The sequence below is a fragment of the Nannobrachium achirus genome, assembly GCF_963921795.1.
Source record: "Nannobrachium achirus genome assembly, chromosome: 4".
In the NCBI taxonomy this organism is placed as follows: Eukaryota; Metazoa; Chordata; class Actinopteri; order Myctophiformes; family Myctophidae; genus Nannobrachium; species Nannobrachium achirus.
The window spans coordinates 20,921,751-20,944,271 of NC_137813.1; the positions used below are offsets into that span (position 1 = coordinate 20,921,751).

The 22,521-nt window shown below is 41.6% G+C and overlaps 2 protein-coding genes across 2 annotated transcripts in view; both read left to right on the forward strand.

Annotated features, from left to right (window-relative positions):
* LOC308283650 (sarcalumenin-like) overlaps window positions 1-6,567 on the forward strand; it is a 7,650-nt gene extending 1,083 nt beyond the window's left edge. The window contains exons 2-6 of the mRNA XM_080724118.1: window positions 788-886; window positions 3,408-3,494; window positions 4,469-4,588; window positions 5,038-5,271; window positions 5,730-6,567. Of these exons, the coding sequence (XP_080580244.1) occupies window positions 788-886; window positions 3,408-3,494; window positions 4,469-4,588; window positions 5,038-5,271; window positions 5,730-6,562 (1,373 nt within the window). The 3' untranslated portion in view covers window positions 6,563-6,567. The remainder of the gene's footprint in view (window positions 1-787; window positions 887-3,407; window positions 3,495-4,468; window positions 4,589-5,037; window positions 5,272-5,729) is intronic.
* Window positions 6,568-10,193: 3,626 nt separating this feature from the next.
* On the forward strand, window positions 10,194-22,122 carry LOC308283651 (sarcalumenin-like). Its single transcript, XM_080724119.1, has 6 exons — window positions 10,194-10,405; window positions 12,091-12,186; window positions 12,858-12,944; window positions 13,640-13,759; window positions 20,509-20,742; window positions 21,215-22,122. Exons 1-6 carry the CDS (start codon window positions 10,348-10,350, stop codon window positions 22,045-22,047), a joined length of 1,428 nt encoding a protein of 475 aa, XP_080580245.1. The 5' UTR covers window positions 10,194-10,347; the 3' UTR covers window positions 22,048-22,122.
* The last annotated feature ends 399 nt before the right edge of the window (window positions 22,123-22,521 follow it).

A 22,521-nucleotide genomic window follows, 5' to 3' on the forward strand; every position in this document is an offset into this window, starting at 1 on the left:
AACCTTTGCCCCACATTTTTTAAATGGCCCTGTTCTAGCGCCACCATGAGGCCGATGTTTGCAAAACACATTTCTGTACACTACTCCTACAGATTTTGTCCAAAAATCATGCAAATCGGTAGACAGTATCTCTACAGTCATGTGATCGAAACGGATCTGTCTGATTGTCCATATTCCATCCTGATTGGCTGAGATTGGCTTTCAAAATTGTAAGATTGGTCCATTTTGGACAAAATGCCTCAAATCACAAACGCAGAGTGTAATTAACATGAAATCGCGCACACACGTTCCCACTAGGCCGAGGAAGAAATGCCACTTCAATTTTTTTAATTCAGCCTCATGGTGGCGCTATAACAGGCCGATTCGTGCTTTTACCTATAACTCCACCGATCAGTTTCAAACTTTGTAAGCGCACTCCCTATAGACCAAGGAAAAACCCTTTCCTTGCATCAGCCTTTTATAGCACCACCAGGAGGCCGACTTATGTAAGACACATTTTTGGATATTACCCCTTCAGATTTTACCCAAAATTAACACAAATCAGTACACAGTATGTCTACAGTCATATGATCAAGACAGATCTGTCCCATATTAAATATTCCATACTGATTGGCTAAGATTGGCCTCCAAACTTTGCAGGATTGATCCGAACAAAATGCCTCAAATCAAACACAGCGTGCAGTTGTAATGAAATTACACCAGGCCAGGACGCCAGGCCTGGTGGAGACCTATGCTCGGAAGAGCACTGCTTCTAGTTTCTAATGTGTTTTTTTTTTTTTTTTAACAGAGAAGGAAAAAGATGCCCCCTCCAGCCTCAGAGACAGATCTCATATTGATGAAATGCTGCAGTTGGATTATAAGGAGGACACACAATTCCACGATACAGGTTAGAATGAGATAGTGTCTGAGATAGTGACCCTCCTGGGGGTCCCGGCCCACAGGTTGAGAACCACTGAGTTAGAGGGCCTGAACTGTTAGTTTATCTGATGGGTAGCTAACAACATTTTTGAGCGGTGGTCACACCGTCTCCATAGCGTGGCCGTGTGTGTAGGTATGTTTGTTTGTTAGTTAGTTTGTTTGTATGTGGGTGGGTCTGTATGTAGCCTCAAGCCTGTGTAGTACCTTTTCTGACCACACATGTTAAGGGAGGGGCGCTGTTGTCCAGGCCACACACACACACACACACACACACACACACACACACACACACACACACACACACACACACACACACACACACGGGGGGGGGAACCACCGCTCAGTTCACACGGGTGTGTTTTATTATAATAATAATTACATCACACTTATATAGCGCTTTTCATAGGTTCAAGGTTCAAGGATGTACTTTATTGTTACGTCTTTTGTACAGGTACATCAGTGGTGCAGTGGTGATTCAATGTTTGGGGGGTCGCGAACGACGCTCGACACCTACTATACAGGTCTATTGATATGCAAATAGGCTTGTTTCTTTGTTAAACGGTTGTCGAGGTGTGAACTTCGATGGGTGCGAGACCCCGGCTCAAAAAAGATATGGGTCGTCGGGGGCGCGCGACCCAAGACCACTGCAACACTGAGGTACATAAGAGTAAGATTAGTTTTTGTTTGGCATCCTTCAGACAATGCAGTCGTATAATAACAGCAAACCACATCTAAAAATAATAATAAAATAATCTAATGAGGTGTAAATAGGGATGGAGCCCGAAAACCGGGTCCATTACAAACCCGGTTCTGAATTTATCGAGACCCGAGTATCAATAAGCTTTTTGCTTGTCGAGCCTGTTATCGGGTAAGCGTCATAACGTCACGTCATGGACCGCTATAGGGGGCTGGGAGGCCTGGGACGGGAGGTAGGCTACATTCATTGCGTCATTGATAGTTGTGTGCTTGCAAGTGCGTGCCGTGGAACAATGGTTGAACTCGTGAAACACTAAAAAGTTTGGTTACATTTTAGAAAAGACAAGGGGAGAGCTAAATGCTATAATAGGCTATATGCAGCACGGCCAGGGTTACATGCTCGGGAGGGAACACTTCGACAATGCGGAGGCACTAATTGTCCATAGTGCATCACATAAGACCCACCCAAGTGCAATAACTTTGAATGTCAGCGACGACGAATTGAAACAACGGCAGCGTCGGGCCGTCGGCTGTTTCAGCAGCGCGACAACCGTTCTCTTCCACCCAAAGTATGTGGTGCTTGAAAATATGAATGATTCCATTGATAATAAATCCGTTTGGGATACTCAAAATCCCCGCCGCTGAGTTATAATATATCGCTCCGTGCAAATGAATCCGTATAGCGTCGCCAGCGTGACTTCTTCTCAGTCTAGCGAAAATAGCAGATATACAAGCTCACAACGCGGTGCGAGCAGACGCTGTGTGAGCTTGTTGATTGGGTATTTTTTTGTTGCGTGACACCGTCGTACTATGCGTTATAAATTACACTTTTAAAGAGACAGTACACATTTAGTTTCTTCAAAATATTTTCCAAAAATAAAAAGGTTACTTGCCTTCTGTCTGTTAAGTTAAAGTACTGTATTTGAAGGCCCTAGTCAAATGTAGTGCAAATATAGATTTTTGTTGTTGCTTAAAACAAACAAAAAGATAATGGAAAAAATAGATAGGCATTACTGTAAAAAACAAACAAAAAAATGTTAGCCTATAGTTTATATTATATACCATACAATTTATAGTATAATTTTACAGTAGGCTAGTATTAATAACTTATGAATAGTACTGTAAAACTATACTATATAATATATATAATATATTTAAAAAGAACTTCAGAATTGATAGTGTCTCATGTCTTTCCACAAAATAACAGAAAATGCTCAATAGTGGGCTCGATAAAAGCCCGGCTCGATAAGCATAAATGGTAAATGGTGCATTTATATAGCGCTTTTATCCAAATCGCTTTACAGAGATTGTGCATTACATTCACCCATTCACGCACACATTCATACACCGGTGGCGGAGGAAACCATGCAAGGCACCAACCTGCTCACCGGGAGCAATGATCCCGGTGAGCATGATCAATAAGGTGCTCATTATCAATAAAAATTAACGAGCTCCACCATCCCTAGGTGTAAATAGTAGTAAGACGTAAAAAAAGATGACAAAATAAAGGAGTTCAAAAGGCAAAAGAGCAACAGGAAAAGAAAAGAGCATCCTCAGATGTACATGTGCAAAAAGTTTGGCATATTCTATGCACCAACAGAATATTTTTCCAGTTTACTTTTGTAAACATCTTCACAGTGTGTTCTATGTGTAACAGATTAATAGGACCCAGTTGCTTTACAAAAGTAAACAACTTTATTTTGCAGAAAGAAATAATAATAAAAACCTATTCCAGCTGCCTCTTTCGGTCTCTGACATAATCGTATTTTCACTGCTTTTTCATTGTCATTTAGCTCTGGAGAAGTTGCAGGACATCTACCGCTCATCCATCTTGCCCCTGGAGCTGGCCTACAAGTACAACGATGAGGGACGGATCTCAGGTATGCTGGGGGTGCATTCTGCTTTTTATAAACACATCCTCAAGATACCGGTAGATACCTTTAGTATCCCAAGGGGGAAAATCAGTTGCCCAGAGGCAGCACAGCAGTATAAGGTTATTTACAAAGTTACAGAGAAGTATGAAAAAGATAAAAGAAAAAACAAGAACAGAGTACAGAGTATAGTAAGTACAATAAGAGCAAGGTACAACAAGAAAGGGAACAAATAATAATATATAAATAGATATACATAAAGTGTCCTAAAGCACAACTATCAATATAATAAAGTGCCCAAATCAAAGTGACCATAACAGTCAATTCTAACTTGTTGCACTACAATGTTAGTGCAACAAGTATCTCTACATCATGTCAAACACAAGCAGAAATACAAAAAAACCTTCTAACATGCAACCTAATAGTGCAGTGTCCAAAGTCAGAGCGATAAAAACAACTAGCAAAAGAAAAAATCACACCCGTGTGAACTGAGCGGTGGTTTACCCCCCCCCCCCCCTTCCCCCCTGTGTGTGTGTGTGTGTGTGTGTGTGTGTGTGTGTGTGTGTGTGTGTGTGCGTGTGTGTGTGTGCCTGGTCTGGCCTGGCCTGAAAACAGCGCCCCTCCCTTAACATTTGTGGTCAGAAAAGGTACTACACCACAGGCTTGAGGCTACATACGGACGCACCCACCCACCCACATACATACACGTACGTACTCTACACACACGGCCACGTATAGGAGCGGCGTGACCACCGCTCAAAAAACAGTTAGCTGGTTTTACCAACTCCAGGCTCCACCCCCTTTTGACCTCCAACCTAATTGTGAGCTTGGAGGTCCATTCAGCTGTTCTTATCAATGATGGACAAAAGCTCTTTTCCCCATTTCCAGAAAAATGAACATTTTGAAGATAGCTGGTTTCTGCCCCACAGATTATGCTTTTGTTAACTGGTTTCATTACAATTACTCTTGTTCTTGCCTTACAGAAAAGGAGATTAATTCCACCAAGCCCATGGTGCTCTTCCTGGGACCCTGGAGTGTAGGAAAGTCCTCAATGATCAACTATCTCCTGGGCCTGCAAGACGGTCCCTACCAGCTCCCCATAGGTTAGCTAACAGCTGATCTCCACCCCTTTCTGACCCAACCAGCTCCATGTCTCTGGTTTCCCTCATATTGTAATTAGTCAGGGACCCACAAGCCCAAAAGCTAAATTTCGGCATCCCAAAACTGTGAAAAGTGATATCACTTTTTTTCACTTTTCTTTTGATGACTCATCACTTTTCACAGTTTTGGGGGGCAGACATTTAGCCCAAGGGATGTTTTTCATGCAAAACAGATGCTTGCAATGGATTCAGAGTCAATGGGACAGCGAATATACAAATGGTCATAACTTGTTTTCACAATGTTTCCGGCAGAGCAGGCCTCTCATTCTGTGGACCTTAATGACAAAACGAATAGATTAAACAGAAATAAAAAGTACGGCAAGAAATCACAGGTCATCTCACATTTTGGGTGACTGGGTCCCCGGCTAAATTTGTTCAACGTGTGTCCTCAGGTGCTCAACCCACGACCTCTGAGTTTACTATAATCATGCACGGGGAGAAGGCCGGCAAAGTGGAGGGTATGGTCATGGCAGCAGACAGTTCCCGTCCTTTCTCGCATCTAGAGAAGTTTGGCCAGCCCTTTCTGAAAAGGCTGACGGGTATTGAGCTGCCCCACAAGCTGCTGGAACATGTCACCTTTGTAGACACACCTGGAATTATAGAAAACCGCAAGCAGCAAGAGAGAGGTGAGACTCAATTTGAATTTGATTTTATTAAGGCCTTTGTCATTTGGGCCCTTGCGACCCCCCAATATACTGTAGACAACTAAAGCAGCTCATTTTAAAGAATGCTGTTACTGTTAGTTATTTCTTCCCCATTCTCTCTGTAGAGCCTTGGCTTGCAGTCGTGAGTAGTATCATCCATACTAAGCAGATAGTAATTGTCTTCCTACCTTAACAATGGTGTTAGATCAGGCCCTCGCTGATGTGAACCAAGAGGAAGCTGAAGCCTTCCTGTGGCTATAATCCGTGGCTATAATCTGGGTCAGAATTGTATGCAAATTGAAAGGGGAAAGTAACCTGTTCACAGACCAGACCCATGAGAGATATGGCAATTGGATTACTGGCGTGCTGTGAGAACGTACAAACTCACAGGGCTCTCCAGTTCTAGCAGTGATATAGACTATTTCTCTTTGTTCATCCAGGCTACCCCTTCAACGATGTCTGCCAGTGGTTCATTGACCGTGCTGACCTGATCTTTATATTGTTTGACCCAACCAAGCTGGACGTGGGGCTGGAGCTGGAGATGCTCTTGGAGAAGCAGCTGAAGGGCCACGAGTCCCAGATCCGCATCATCCTCAACAAGGCTGACACACTGGACACACAGGAATTGATGAGGGTTTATGGAGCCCTGTTCTGGAGCTTATCTCCCCACATCAAGGTGGTAGAGCCTCCCCGAGTCTACGTCGGCTCCTTCTGGCAGTACGCCTACCAACCTAACCCCAGCTCTGAGCTCTTCAAGCGGGAAGAAATCTCCCTGCTGGAGGACCTCAACAAGGTGATTGTAAACCGCCTGGAGAACAAGATCGCCTTCATCCGCCAGCATGGCATCCGCGTGCGCATCCATGCCCTCCTTGTCGACTGTTATATTAAAGCATTCAAAGAGAATAAGCCTGGTTTCTTTCGGAGTTTCTTCAGTGATCCCATGCTGGTCTTCAAGGAGATAGTGGATGACCCAGACAAGTTCTACATCTTCAAATCCATCCTGAGCATGACCAGTGTTAACCAATATGACCTACCCAACCGCAATACTTACCGTGATTTCTTCAGCATCAATCAGATCACTGATTTCAAAGCACTGAAGTCTCACTGCTCCTACTTTGGGGGAGACTGTCTAATGGAAAAGCTTGAGAAGGCAATCGCACATGAGCTACCTGACCTCCTCAGCAGCATCAAGGCTGACAAGCATTCTGGCCTGGGCTCCTGTGAGGTTAGCGGCTGTGGTGAGAAACTAAAGAACCACTATCAAAAAGGCTGAGCTGCTGACCAGATGCTTGCAATATCTTTGGTTCTAGCTGGAGTTATTGCACAGACGCGTTACCGCATCTTTGCCTTTAGCTCTATTATCTAACATATAATTTAGCGAATGTCTGTCTGAGTGAGTGTCTGAGTGAGTGTCTGTCTGTCACAGCGTTTCTCCTCAGTGGCTGGAGCAATTGATCTGAAATCGCATCACCAATAGCATATGAACACACCTGACATAACTGTGAAGCCCGTTTGTCACTTTCACAAATCATATGCTGTATATTAGCATTTTTATGGTGTATCTATATCTATTTAGCCTACAGTACCTTTTGTGACCACACATGTTAAGGGAGGGGCGCTGTTGTTCAGGCCATGCACAATCACACACAAACCCACACACACACACACACACACACACACACACACACACACACACACACACACACACACACACACACGGGGGGGGGGGGGGAGTGTGTGTGTGTGTGCAGGCGGTGGGGGGGGGGGGGGGGGGGGGGGGTTCTGGCCCTGTTACAGATGTTGTCCAAAAATCATGCAGATCGGTACACAGTATCTCTGTAGCCGTTAAATGGAACGGGTATTTCTTACATTGATGCTCCTACATATTAGCATGCAAGCACCTGTTAAAGTTACTTTCCATCCCTCATATACTGTGTGCACAGTGCACATCCCATAACCCACACACTGCACATCATTTCGGAGCTCATATCTTTGAACGGGTAAGGGCTAGTCTCTATTTATTTAGTCAAATCTGTGGGGAGTGTATTTGTTATGTTAGCTATCTTTTGAATACTAGATTCTCAGGACACCTTCCAATCTAGTCCTATATTGAGCTGATCAGTGCAATGGTCACCGAGTTAAGTTAAACACTGCTTTAATACTGCTGTAGTGCCCCATATGTGTGCAATTTAGATTTCTTTGGTGTGACAATTCTCATGTCAGAAGCTTGAACAGTGTTTCTGCCAAGATTGTTCACGGATTAGAGCATCCGTGCTTGGGACCCCCTTGAGGTCCTTGGGGGCCACACATGGCCACTTTGGCTCACCTGATTGGGCCCCTGGTGGCCACACATGGCCCCTGGTGTGGCTATTATCATGGCAGACCCCTGAACAGTGTTTGTGCCAAGTTCGGTGAGGCTCACAAACACGTTTGTGGCGTCGACCGTCGACCATCAGGCAATTTTAAAATAGGACGGTAATGCATGAATGAAAGATGAGGCAACTCAATGCTTAAGGATTAATATGAAGAGTGTGAAATGATTTGATGATATTTGATCTGCAGTATTTGACAGTCAACGACCAGCTTCTCCTGAAGATACGGCGAGCTCGAAAACCGGCATCGGCATAAGCTACGGCCGGCATCGACATATGCCACGGAATTCCAAAGAATAAGGCCTATTTACAACAGTGTATGTCAACTATCTTGACATGCAAACATGTTTGCCTACAACCTTCAACCTATTAGCTTATGTTACATTAATTACATTCATTTTAAGATTTTGCCTGGAAAACGACTATGTTGCAGTCTCAAAGCTACAAGCAACAGATTGCAAAAAAATTATAATAATCTTTCCACGCAAAATCAGGCACATGAACGAACTGTCAAGAACGAGAACGATCCAGGGAAAGGGGAACCGCTAGACCCCACCCACCCCACCCGTCCCTTTCTTGCACTAGTGTGCTTGAACTGCACATAGAATATACTGTGAAGTTGAATGTACTAACCTTTTGAACACAGAATACATTGTGAAGTTGTTTAGACAAAGTTAGGTAGTAACTGCTGGGGGGTAGAAAAATGGCCAAACATTTATACACATTTTATTATATTGTTATTCTTATTTGTTTCTGCTGTTGTTATTATTGTTATTATACATACTGCTACATTGCCTGAAGGAAGCCAAAAAGGTTTTACTCTTATGTACCTGTACACAAGATGTAACCATAAAGACTACCTTGAACCTTGAATGTTGTCTAATATAATGTCAGAATCTTAATGTTAATCAAGTCAGCAGAGACTTGCATACAGATACCTAGATGTAAGATACGTGTTGGTCTACCAGGTTGTTAACACATGCTGGGCTCACCACTGCACTCTTGCTTCTTAACAACACCCCCAAAAAGTTGATTTTAACATGTTTTATCTATGTCCCTAATTGTTTGTTTGATGTGGATTGCTCTGGAAAGCCTATCTGGAAAATATTATAAACAAAAGTAAACAAATATATGACAACCACAAGCTCACAAATGGTCTATTTTTTTCATGTGCTATATGGTTAATGATGTGCTTAAAATGTGGAACAAGAAACACTGTCTTCTAGCTCATTCATAGCCAGGCCCCCAGACTGCCATGGCCCAAGTTTCCCAAGTTTTCCTGCTTAAAAAATAAAAAATAATAAAAACATTTGCATGTTTAGCCCCATAACAAACACATCTTTCAAAATGGCAGCCATGTTTGTTTACATTTGAAGACTTTGAAGGCTTCTATCTCATGAATGCCTGAATTTCCAAGCAGATTTTTTTGTTTGAAAGCTGTGAAAATGTACTACACATATGGTGCATGATCTAGGCATGGGTGTGCACAATCCGTGAACTAGAAATTGATCCGTGCACTAGAAATTTAGGAACGTGGCAGTGAGGAACTTGGGGGCCATTTTGAAAAGGCAATGAATGAGCTGAACAGTGGTTCTCAACCTTTTCAGGCTGTGACCCCCAAAATAATCATATTTTAACTGGGGACCCCTCCACACTGACGAGCACTAAGGCTTTACATTTTGTATAACACGGCTCTATTGTGAAAATAGCAGATCTACATGCTCACAACGCCTCGCGTTCTGCCTCTAATATTGGACAATTTGGCCAAGGTTTAATTTGTCATTTTAGAGGTATTAAAAAGTCACTTTAGAAATGTGCATATACCTTCTATACACTTAATTTGTATGGTGGTTTGTTTACTGTTGAGTGAGAAAACACTGTTTCACATTAAGCTAATCATTTGGTTTTCTTTTGGTTTTGTGTATTTATGTCATTTCGATTGTCTTATTTGCTGTGTAGGATTAGGTTAGACTCTAACTCTAACCTAATCCTACACAGCACATAAGAACATCTAAATCTAAATAAAGGGCTTTAACGTTAGAGGCCCTTCATTAGGCCCTGAAGCCTAATCGCCTGCTAGACCCTTGGTCCCATTTTAGGATCTTGACTTCCCCTTTGTCTTCTTCTTACGTGTATCATCGTCCTTGATTGGTTGGCGACATTTTGTTTCACAAAATCTCTTGTATAATTAATAACCCCTCTTTCCCTTTGTATTTTAACCTGACTGAGTCCCTAGTATATGTTGAATAAACTTGACACTTTTGATTCGTCACATCAGCTTCTGGTTCTGTTCATTCTGTAGTGAACCTGTACCTAATTGGGGAACCTTTGTTCAGTTACATTGTCCAGAAAAGAACATTGTCTTCCTCCCCTCCTCCTCCTCCTCCCCCTTCTGTACATCATATAAACATGCTGAGCTTTACCGGAAATCAGGCCATTTCTCAGAAACGATCCCTGCACAACTGAAAGTGAAAGTATGCTGCAGTCTGATAACAGTGTCTCTGATGCTCAGAAGGCAGACTCAAAGCTGGTGGTAGACATCGACTAGCCTATGTGTTCATGTTCTGTGCATTAGTACGTCACACTGCCAGTATCAGAGGTTAATCTCTTTAGCTTTACAGCAGTATATTAGTCTGCGTCTGACAAGGCATACATACATGTCACAGTTCTCCTGAACTCAGCCATCATGAAAGGTTTCGTTTCAATCTGCTTTGTCTCCATGATGCTCTTGCAGGCCACAGAAGGTAAGGGGGCTGAAGTGTTTTAAGTTACCTGGGTTGGTATCTCTAGATTCTTTCTCACTACAGTGGACATCTGCACTCTACTTGCATTTATTGTATGTGTACTTACAGTAGATGGTGATATTGTAGAGACAGTGGCATGATATGTATCTTTATGGTTGGGTTAATATTAGTCTGGGATCACTTCACTTTCGTGAAGTGATACCAAAAATCGTTTGGTATATGCATTTTTTAGTCCAACTCGTAGCAACTGGCAAGACTACACTAGGATACTCAAGCATTTTAAGGGATTGGGGAAACAAAAGGAGGGAACCAAATCAAAGCGACGCCGCTTCTTCTAGTAGTTTCCGCGCTAGGCGGAAACCAACCGGCCTGTTGTGAACGAACACCAGGCTGGCGAGGTTAGGTTAATATAATACTGTACTGTGCTCAGGGATAGCAGTATTTCAGATCTGTTATTTGATAGTGTACAAAAGTGTCAGATTTGTTGCACAGGCATGGTTCAAAAATAATAATAAATTACAGTTTATCTAAACGTTACTAAACTAGTTTATCTTGAATTAAGCTGAAACATGTCATGTCTGCAAAAGGTTGAAATTGAATAGCAAAGGGTGATGGTATTGCCAAGCATCCGTCCGTATCAATTGTCTTTAATACAGATATTTGAAAAAGGTCATAAGCTTTCAACTTTTAACATTTTAATTGTCTCCACCAGCCGAAGGCAGGGGGAGAGTATGTTTTCGCCCCTGTCCGTCCGTGCGTCCATCCGTCCGTGCGTGTGTGCGTCCGTCCTCCGAGTTTGTTACCAGCTAATCTCCGGCGCCGTTGGCCCAGTCGCTGCCAAAATGAGCACACACTCTCCCTGGATGCCAATTCAGAACCTCTGCCCCACATTTTTCAAATGGCCCCGTTCTGCAAAACACATTTCTGTACACTACTCCTACAGATTTTGTCCAAAAATCACGCAAATCGGTAGACAGTATCTCTACAGTCATGTGATCAAAACGGATCTGTCTGATTGTCCATATTCCATCCTGATTGGCTGAGATTGGCTTTCAAAGTTGTAAGATTGGTCCATTTTGGACAAAATGCCTCAAATCACAAACGCAGAGTGTAATTAACATGAAATCGCGCACACACGTTCCCACTAGGCCGAGGAAGAAATGCCACTTCAAATTTTTTAAATCAGCCTCATGGTGGCGCTATAACAGGCCGATTCGTGCTTTTACCTATAACTCCACCGATCAGTTTCAAACTTTGTAAGCGCACTCCCTATAGGCCAAGGAAAAACCCTTTCCTTGCATTTTTCACATCAGCCTTTTATAGCGCCACCAGGAGGCCGACTTATGTAAGACACATTTTTGGATATTACCCCTTCAGATTTTACCCAAAATTAACACAAATCAGTACACAGTATATCTACAGTCATATGATCAAGACAGATCTGTCCCATATTAAATATTCCATCCTGATTGGCTAAGATTGGCCTCCAAACTTTGCAGGATTGATCTGTTTCGAACAAAATGCCTCAAATCAAACACACCGTGCAGTTGTAATGAAATTGTGCACGCACATTTGCAAAAGGCCAAGGAAGAAATTACACTACAAAATGTTCAAATCAGCCTCATGCCAAGCCTATTATAGCACCACCAGTTTCTAATGTGTTTTTTTTTCTTTTTTTTTAACAGAGAAGGAAAAAGATGCCCCCTCCATCCTCAGAGACAGATCTCACATTGATGAAATGCTGCAGTTGGATTATAAGGAGGACACACAATTCCATACAGGTTAGAATGAGATGTCTGAGTGTCTGAGATAGTGACCCTCCTGGGGGTCCCGGCCCACAGGTTGAGAACCACTGAGTTAGAGGGCCTGAACTGTTTGTTTATCTGATGGGTAGCAAACAGAATTTGTTATTATAATAATAATTATATCACACTTATATAGCGCTTTTCATAGGTTTAAGGTTCAAGGATGTACTTTATTGTTACGTCTTTTGTACAGGTACTGGTACATAAGAGTGAAATTCGTTTTTATTTGGCATCCTTCAGACAATGCAGTCGTATATCAAAAAACTATATAATAACAGGAAACCACATCTAAAAATAATAATAAAATAATCTAATGAGGTGTAAATAGTAGTAAGATGTAAAAAAAGATGACAAAATAAAGGAGTTCAAAAGGAAAAGAAAGGAGCATCCTCAGATGTACATGTGCAAAAGGTTTGGCATATTCTATACGCCAACAGCATATTTTTCCAGTAGTTGCTATTGTACTGTACTGTATCTTCACAGTGTGTTCTATGTGCAACAGATTAATAGGACCCAGTTGCTTTACAAAAGAGATCAAAATAAACAACTTTATTTTGCAGAAAGAAATAATAATAAAAACATATTCCAGCTGCCTCTTTCGGTCTCTAACATAATCGTATTTTCACTGCTTTTTCATTGTCATTTAGCCCTGGAGAAGTTGAAGGACATCTACGGCTCATCCATCTTGCCCCTGGAGCTGGCCTACAAGTACAACAATCAGGGACGGATCTCAGGTATGCTGGGGGTGCATTCTGCTTTTTATAAACACATCCTCAAGATAGATAGATAGATACCTTTAGTATCCCAAGGGGGAAAATCAGTTGCCCAGAGGCAGCACAGCAGTATAAGGTTATTTACAAAGTTACAGAGAAGTATGAAAAAGATAAAAGAAAAAACAAGAACAGAGTACAGAGTACAGTAAGAGCAAGTACAGTAAGAGCAAGGTACAACAAGAAAGGGAACAAATAATATATATAAATATATATACACAAAGTAAGCACAACTATCAATATAATACAGTGCCCAAATCAAAGTGACCATAACAGTCAATGCTAACTTGTTGCACTACAATGTTAGTGCAACAAGTATCTCTACATCATGTCAAACACAAGCAGAAATACAAAAAAAAACTACTAACACAACCTAATAGTACAGTGTCCAAAGTCAGAGCGATAAAAACAACTAGCAAAAGAAAAAAACAAGTGGGTGGAGTTAGCTGGTTTTACCAACTCCAGGCTCCACCCCCTTTTGACCTCCAACCTAATTGTGAGCTTGGAGGGAGGTCCATTCAGCTGTTCTTATCAATGATGGACAAAACTTCTTTTCCCCATTTCCAGAAAAATTAACATGAAGATAGCTGGTTTCTGCCCCACAGCTTATGCTTTTGTTAACTGGTTTTATTACAATTACTCCTGTTCTTGCCTTACAGAAAAGGTGATTACCTCCACCAAGCCCATGGTGCTCTTCCTGGGATCCTGGAGTGTAGGAAAGTCCTCAATGATCAACTATCTCCTGGGCCTGCAAGACGGTCCCTACCAGCTCCCCATAGGTTAGCCAACAGCTGATCTCCACCCTTTCTCCAGCAAGAGCCGTTGGCCGCCGCGTCCACGTCCATGGACGCGGCCGTGGACGCGTCCGTGGACGCGGACGCGAAAAAAACGTCCGTGGACGCGAGGCCGCGTCCACGGACGCAAACGGCCGGCCGTCCCGGCCGTGGACGCGGCCGTGGACGAGGCCGTGGACGCAGACGGCCGGGGACGCGGCCGTGGACGAGGCCGCGGACGTGGACGCAAACGGCCGGCCGTGGACGAGTCCATGGACGAGGCCGCGAAAAAAAGGCAGCGAAGAAAAAAAAAAAAAAAAGTGTCTATTGTATGTATTTTTTGATGGAGAATTCAAATATGACCTTCTTTTTTGCATAGGACAACTCTAACCTGCATCAATTGGTATTTTATAATTGCCAATTGTACCCTATCCATCTGAAAAACAAATTGGATGTCTATTGTATGTATTTTTTGATGGAGAATTCAAATATTACCTTCTTTTTGGGATAGGACAACTCTAACCTGCATCAATTGGTATTTTATAATTGCCAATTGTACCCTATCCATCTCAAAAACAAATTGGATGTCTATTGTATGTATTTTTTGATGGGGAATTCAAATGTTACCTTCTTTTTTAGATAGGACAACTCTAACCTGCATCAATTGGTGCATCAACCTACTATCTATCTATCTATCTATCTATCTATCTATCTATCCATCTATCCATCTATCCATCTATCTATCCATCTATCCATCTATTTATTTATACTTCACCTTTAGTCCAGAAGAGAGTTCAGCATCAGGAACTTGCACACATGTAACTGTGTCATGACTGTGTCATGGAGCTAAAACAGGGCTATGTTAAATACTCAAAATGACTCTGATGGACCAATCAGGGTGGTGGTGGGGGGAGGGATCAACAATAGACAGAAACTGGATAATGCTTTGTTAACTGTCCCACCTAAGTCCCTGCTAGTCTGAACAAACATCACCTTCCCTCTCATAACACTACTACTACTACATTTATATAAAGCTGCTCTTGCATTTGAATTCAAGTCTGACACAAGTTAAGGTTAACGTAGGTAGTATTTCATTTTGCTGGCTTTTAGGGTCTGTGTGTGAGTGTGTAGGCTCACAAATTATTATAATTGTCATTAAGTGACTCTATCTATCTATCTATCTATCTATCTATCTATCTATCTATCTATCTATCTATCTATCTATCTATCTATCTATCTATCTATCCATCTATCTATCTATCTATCCATCTATCCATCTATTTATTTATACTTACGGTTTACATTTTCTATAAATATTTATTTCTATATAAAACTCAGTTGTGTGGAGTTATTGTGTGCCTTTTCTTGTAGCTAAAGAGTCCATTTGTTCACTAGACATTAAGTCAAGGTTACTATTTTGAGTTGAAGCTAAGTGTTTTATTGCTTTGTGGTTTAACATGATTTAAAAGGCAAATTCATTGTTATGGTTACTTTAGAAGACTGCTTTTGCATTCATGAGTTAAAAAGAGAGCCAAGCTAATTCAAAGAGTTAAGTTAAAGGAACACAAAACATGACCTAACTCGCTGCCATTGGACAGACAGTTACAACATAGGCCTACTCTTATCTTTCACAGAACAGACAATTATCATTTGTTTTATCTATTTGAGACTATGTAGCTGCTCTATGGGAAATAGAGCATTATATCAGCCTATTCAATTGATAATGACCAATGGGTGCCAGTTTCTAAGTAGTTAACCATATTAACATAACAATATATGTGGCATAGACATGGATATTGCCCAATCAACTCGTAATCTACAGAAATGTCCACCACATCACACAGTATAAAACTTAGTAGGCTCAGTGGATTCACCTATGTTAAATCATGTCAGGTTAGTTTGGTTCAAGGTTCAAGTATAATAATTTATGAGACAAAAATGTAAACAGCACAAATGTACAATCACATCTCGGCTAGAATGATAACATAAAGTCCTGACTACTCCTTGTTATTGTGGTCCTAAATACTACAATGATTAGTTTGGATGCATTGCTTCTATCATGTCCAATTAAAAATAAATACATTACATACATACAGAAATCTGCCTTCTCCTGTATTGTATTAGTGACATTCATTATAAATAGTAAAATAACAGGACAGAGCAAAAAAGGCCTCTGTTGTGTCTTTATCTGATCACATGCAATCAGACACTCACACTGCACAGCAATATATAAACTTTATTACAGGCTCAAGGCCCACAGGGTAAGAAGACAATACATTACAAAGATAATAATAAAAAAAAAACAACAACAGAGAGTACATTCACAAAGCCCCACCGGAGCTAAAGAGGCACTCATGCCAGTGTCCTCTAACGGTAGACGTGTACCTGACAGAGCTTTCCCCACATTGGTTACAGATATAAGGTTTCTCTCCGGTGTGAATTTGTTGGTGTATTTTGATATGTTCCAGTCTAGGAAAGCTCTTTCCACACTGGTCACAGCAATAAGGTTTCTTTCCAGTGTGATTTTTCTGGTGTGCTTTGAGATGATGCATATCACTGAACCTTTTCTCACACTGGACACAGCAGTATATGGCTTCTCACCAGTGTGGATTTTCAGGTGTCTTTTCAGAGCCGTCTTCAGAGTGAACCTTTTCCCACATTGGTGACAGCAGTAAGGTCTCTCTCAAGTGTGAATCTTCTTGTGTTGTACGAGGCTAGATTTTACAGTGAAACGTTTGCCACAGTGTTCACAGCAGTAAGGCTTTTCTTCGGTGTGAAATCTCTGGTGTACTTTCAGAGCAGCCATTAAACTGAACTTTTCCCCACATTGGACACAGCTGTATGGTTTCTCTCCTGTGTGAATTCGTTCATGTATTTTGAGATAAGACAATCGAGTAAAGCTTTTCCCACACTGGTCACAGCAATAGGGCTTCTCTCTAGTGTGAATTCTCTGGTGTTCTTTTAAAATCCCCTTTTGAACAAATCTTTTCCCACACTGGTCACAACAATAAGGTTTCTCTCCAGTATGTGAACGCTTATGATCTTTTAATTGTCCAGACCGAGCAAAATACTTCCCACATTGTTCACAGCTGAATGGCTTCACTCCGGTATGAATTCTCTGGTCTACTTTGAGATAATAAATTGAGCTGAAGGCTTTTTCCACATTGGTCACAACAGCACTGTCTTGGTTTAACTGAGGACAGCACAGGACAGGGAGAGAAAACACACACCTGATAAGAGCCAGATTCACACATTGATCAGCATTTAAGTAACATCATCATTATTATTGTTGAGTCTGAAAAGAACAATACAATGTGATAGATCTTTACACATCTGACCCATAACATTATTAGCAATTCACATGGTTACTATAATAGGTGAGTCTTCTAGCTTTTTAAAAATGTAATATTTCATTAATTCTTTCTCTTACTAAGTGTAACATCCCACTTCTTAATTGTATATTATTTGGAAAGGGTTAGCAAAATGTTTGCCATAAATTCAATGCTGAGTTGCATTTGTTTTCCTACATTTTCCCCTTCAATGTATTATTACAATGTATTTACTATTTCTTACTTAGGTCTACTTAACTTTGTATTTTTACATTATTATATTGATCAACATTAACACATAGTGTGTGTTAGGTTAGGTTAGTTGCAGAGTGTCCACAACTGTCCAGAATACACTGTACATAATAGACTCCAGACTTCAAGTGAAGATGAAATCTCTAGACGGCACCAGCGGCAATTCTGATGAACGGGTGGAACCCAAAGACCATCAAGATCTCTGTAAGTCACAGACTGAGTAAGTCTCCAGATAAACTCACACACATCAAAGTGTTTAAACATTACTTTTATCATTCATGACATAATATCATGTTACTGTTACCTACATGCCTTTATATGGGGAGAACCAAGCAACTTTGACCCAGTTATGATTTTGCTTTTAATAGAAAGGAATCCCTTACATTGTTGTATGTTAAATTACTTTCTGATCTGTTTGTGTTCATTATAACAGCCACAGGAAAGATACATTGTTTCAGATTGTTCCAGAGACTGATGACAGACCCTGGATGTAGCTCTGTCAGGTACACGTCTACCATTAGTGGACACTGGCATGAGTGGCATGAGTGCCTCTTTAGCTCCGGTGGGGCTTTGTGAATGTACTCTCTGTTGTTCTTTTTTTAAATTATTATCTTTGTAATGTATTGTCTTCTTACCCTGTGGGCCTTGAGCCTGTAATAAAGTTTATATATTGCTGTGCAGTGTGAGTGTCTGATTGCATGTGATCAGATAAAGACACAACAGAGGCCTTTTTTGCTCTGTCCTGTTATTTTACTATTTATAATGAATGTCACTAATACAATACAGGAGAAGGCAGATTTCTGTATGTATGTAATGTATTTATTTTTAATTGGACATGATAGAAGCAATGCATCCAAACTAATCATTGTAGTATTTAGGACCACAATAACAAGGAGTAGTCAGGACTTTATGTTATCATTCTAGCCGAGATGTGATTGTACATTTGTGCTGTTTACATTTTTGTCTCATAAATTATTATACTTGAACCTTGAACCAAACTAACCTGACATGATTTAACATAGGTGAATCCACTGAGCCTACTAAGTTTTATACTGTGTGATGTGGTGGACATTTCTGTAGATTACGAGTTGATTGGGCAATATCCATGTCTAGGCCACATATATTGTTATGTTAATATGGTTAACTACTTAGAAACTGGCACCCATTGGTCATTATCAATTGAATAGGCTGATATAATGCTCTATTTCCCATAGAGCAGCTACATAGTCTCAAATAGATAAAACAAATGATAATTGTCTGTTCTGTGAAAGATAAGAGTAGGCCTATGTTGTAACTGTCTGTCCAATGGCAGCGAGTTAGGTCATGTTTTGTGTTCCTTTAACTTAACTCTTTAAATTAGCTTGGCTCTCTTTTTAACTCATGAATGCAAAAGCAGTCTTCTAAAGTAACCATAACAATGAATTTGCCTTTTAAATCATGTTAAACCACAAAGCAATAAAACACTTAGCTTCAACTCAAAATAGTAACCTTGACTTAATGTCTAGTGAACAAATGGACTCTTTAGCTACAAGAAAAGGCACACAATAACTCCACACAACTGAGTTTTATATAGAAATAAATATTTATAGAAAATGTAAACAGTAAGTATAAATAAATAGATGGATAGATGGATAGATGGATAGATAGATAGATAGATAGATAGATAGAGTCACTTAATGACAATTATAATAATTTGTGAGCCTACACACTCACACACAGACCCTAAAAGCCAGCAAAAGGAAATACTACCTAAGTTAACCTTAACTTGTGTCAGACTTGAATTCAAATGCAAGAGCAGCTTTATATAAATGTAGTAGTAGTAGTGTTATGAGAGGGAAGGTGATGTTTGTTCAGACTAGCAGGGACTTAGGTGGGACAGTTAACAAAGCATTATCCAGTTTCTGTCTATTGTTGATCCCTCCCCCCACCACCACCACCCTGATTGGTCCATCAGAGTCATTTTGAGTATTTAACATAGCCCTGTTTTAGCTCCATGACACAGTCATGACACAGTTCCATGTGTGCAAGTTCCTGATGCTGAACTCTCTTCTGGACTAAAGGTGAAGTATAAATAAATAGATGGATAGATAGATGGATAGATGGATAGATAGATAGATAGATAGATAGTAGGTTGATGCACCAATTGATGCAGGTTAGAGTTGTCCTATCTAGAAAAGAAGGTAACGTTTGAATTCCCCATCAAAAAATACATACAATAGACATCCAATTTGTTTTTGAGATGGATAGGGTACAATTGGCAATTATAAAATACCAATTGATGCAGGTTAGAGTTGTCCTATTCCAAAAAGAAGGTAATATTTGAATTCTCCATCAAAAAATACATACAATAGACATCCAATTTGTTTTTCAGATGGATAGGGTACAATTGGCAATTATAAAATACCAATTGATGCAGGTTAGAGTTGTCCTATGCAAAAAAGAAGGTCATATTTGAATTCTCCATCAAAAAATACATACAATAGACACCTTTTTTTTCTTTTTTCGCTGCCTTTTTTTCGCGGCCTCGTCCATGGACCGTCCGGCCGTTTGCGTCCACGTCCGCGGCCTCGTCCACGGCCGCGTCCCCGGCCGTCTGCGTCCACGGCCGCGTCCACGGCCGGGACGGCCGGCCGTTTGCGTCCGTGGACGCGGCCTCGCGTCCACGGACGTTTTTTTCGCGTCCGCGTCCATGGACGCGTCCACGGCCGCGTCCATGGACGTGGACGCGGCGGCCAGCGGCTGTCTCTCCCTTTCTGACCCAACCAGCTCCATGTCTCTGGTTTCCCTCATATTGTAATTAGTCAGGGACCCACAAGCCCAAAAGCTAAATTTCGGCATCCCAAAACTGTGAAAAGTGATATCACTTTTTTTCACTTTTCTTTTGATGACTCATCACTTTTCACAGTTTTGGGGGGCAGACATTTAGCCCAAGGGATGTTTTTCATGCAAAACAAATGCTTGCAATGGATTCAGAGTCAAGGGGACAGCGAATATACAAATGGTCATAACTTTTTTTCACAATGTTTTCAGGCAGAGCAGGCCTCTCATTCTGTGGACCTTAATGACAAAACGAATAGATAAAATAGAAATAAAAAGTACGGCAAGAAATCACAGGTCATCTCACATTTTGTGTGACTGGGTCCCCGGCTAAATTTGTTCAACATGTGTCCTCAGGTGCTCAACCCACTACCTCTGACTTTACTATAATCATGCACGGGGAGAAGGCCGGCAAAGTGGAGGGTATGGTCATGGCAGCAGACAGTTCCCGTCCTTTCTCGCATCTAGAGAAGTTTGGCCAGAACTTTCTGAAAAGGCTGACAGGTATTGAGCTGCCCCACAAGCTGCTGGAACATGTCACCTTTGTAGACACACCTGGAATTATAGAAAACCGCAAGCAGCAAGAGAGAGGTGAGACTCAATTTGAATTTGATTTTATTAAGGCCTTTGTCATTTGGGCCCTTGCGACCCCCCAATATACTGTAGACAACTAAAGCAGCTCATTTTAAAGAATGATGTTACTGTTAGTTATTTCTTCCCATTCTCTCTGTAGAGCCTTGCTTGCAGTCGTGAGTAGAGTATCATCCATACTAAGCAGATAGTAATTGTCTTCCTACCTTAACAATGGTGTTAGATCAGGCCCTCGCTGATGTGAACCAAGAGGAAGCTGAAGCAGGCGGCACCTCACCTTCCTGTGGCTATAATCCGTGGCTATAATCTGGGTCAGAATTGTATGCAAATTGAAAGGGGAAAGTAACCTGTTCACAGACCAGACCCATGAGAGATATGGCAATTGGATTACTGGCGTGCTGTGAGAACGTACAAACTCACAGGGCTCTCCAGTTCTAGCAGTGATATAGACTATTTCTCTTTGTTCATCCAGGCTACCCCTTCAACGATGTCTGCCAGTGGTTCATTGACCGTGCTGACCTGATCTTTATATTGTTTGACCCAACCAAGCTGGACGTGGGGCTGGAGCTGGAGATGCTCTTGGAGAAGCAGCTGAAGGGCCACGAGTCCCAGATCCGCATCATCCTCAACAAGGCTGACACACTGGACACACAGGAATTGATGAGGGTTTATGGAGCCCTGTTCTGGAGCTTATCTCCCCACATCAAGGTGGTAGAGCCTCCCCGAGTCTACGTCAGCTCCTTCTGGCAGTACGCCTACCAACCTAACACCAGCTCTGAGCTCTTCAAGCGGGAAGAAATCTCCCTGCTGGAGGACCTCAACAAGGTGATTGTAAACCGCCTGGAGAACAAGATCGCCTTCATCCGCCAGCATGGCATCCGTGTGCGCATCCATGCCCTCCTTGTTGACCGTTATATTAAAGCATTCGAAGATTATAAGCCTGGTTTCATTCTGAGTTTCTTCAGTGATCCCATGCTGGTCTTCAAGGAGATAGTGGATGACCCAGACAGGTTCGACATATTCAAATCCATCCTGAGAATGACCAATGTTAACCAATATGACCTACCCAACCACAATACTTACCGTGATTTCTTCAGCATCAATCAGATCACTGATTTCAAAGTACTGAAGTCTCACTGCTCCTACTTTGGGGGAGACTGTCTAATGGAAAAGCTTGAGAATGCAATCGCACATGAGCTATCTGACCTCCTCAGCAGCATCAAGGCTGACAAGCATTCCGGCCTGGGCTCCTGTGAGGTTACCGGCTGTGGTGAGAAACTAAAGAACCACTATCAAAAAAGCTGAGCTGCTGACCAGATGCTTGCAATATCTTTGGTTCTAGCTGGAGTTATTGCACAAACGCGTTACCGCATCTTTGCCTTTAGCTGGGGCGGCATAGCCCAGGGGTAGAGAAACCGTTATTACAGCACGAAGGGTTCCCGAAGGGTTCCCAGTTCGAATCCGGGCTCCCCCTGAGTTAATGTCGAAGGGTCCTTGGGCAAGACTCTGAACCCCACATTGCTCCCGGTGAGCTGGTTGGTGCCTTGCATGTTTTCCTCTGCCACCGGTGTATGAATGTGTGCGTGAATGGGTGAATGTAATGCACAATCTATGTAAAGCGCTTTGGATAAAAGCGCTATATAAATTTACCATTTACCATTTTAGCTCTATTATCTCTATTTATTTAGTCAAATCTGAGTAACATTTGAAATAGTGTGAAGTGGGGAGGAGTGTATTTGTTATGTTAGCTATCTTTTGAATACTAGATTCTCAGGACAC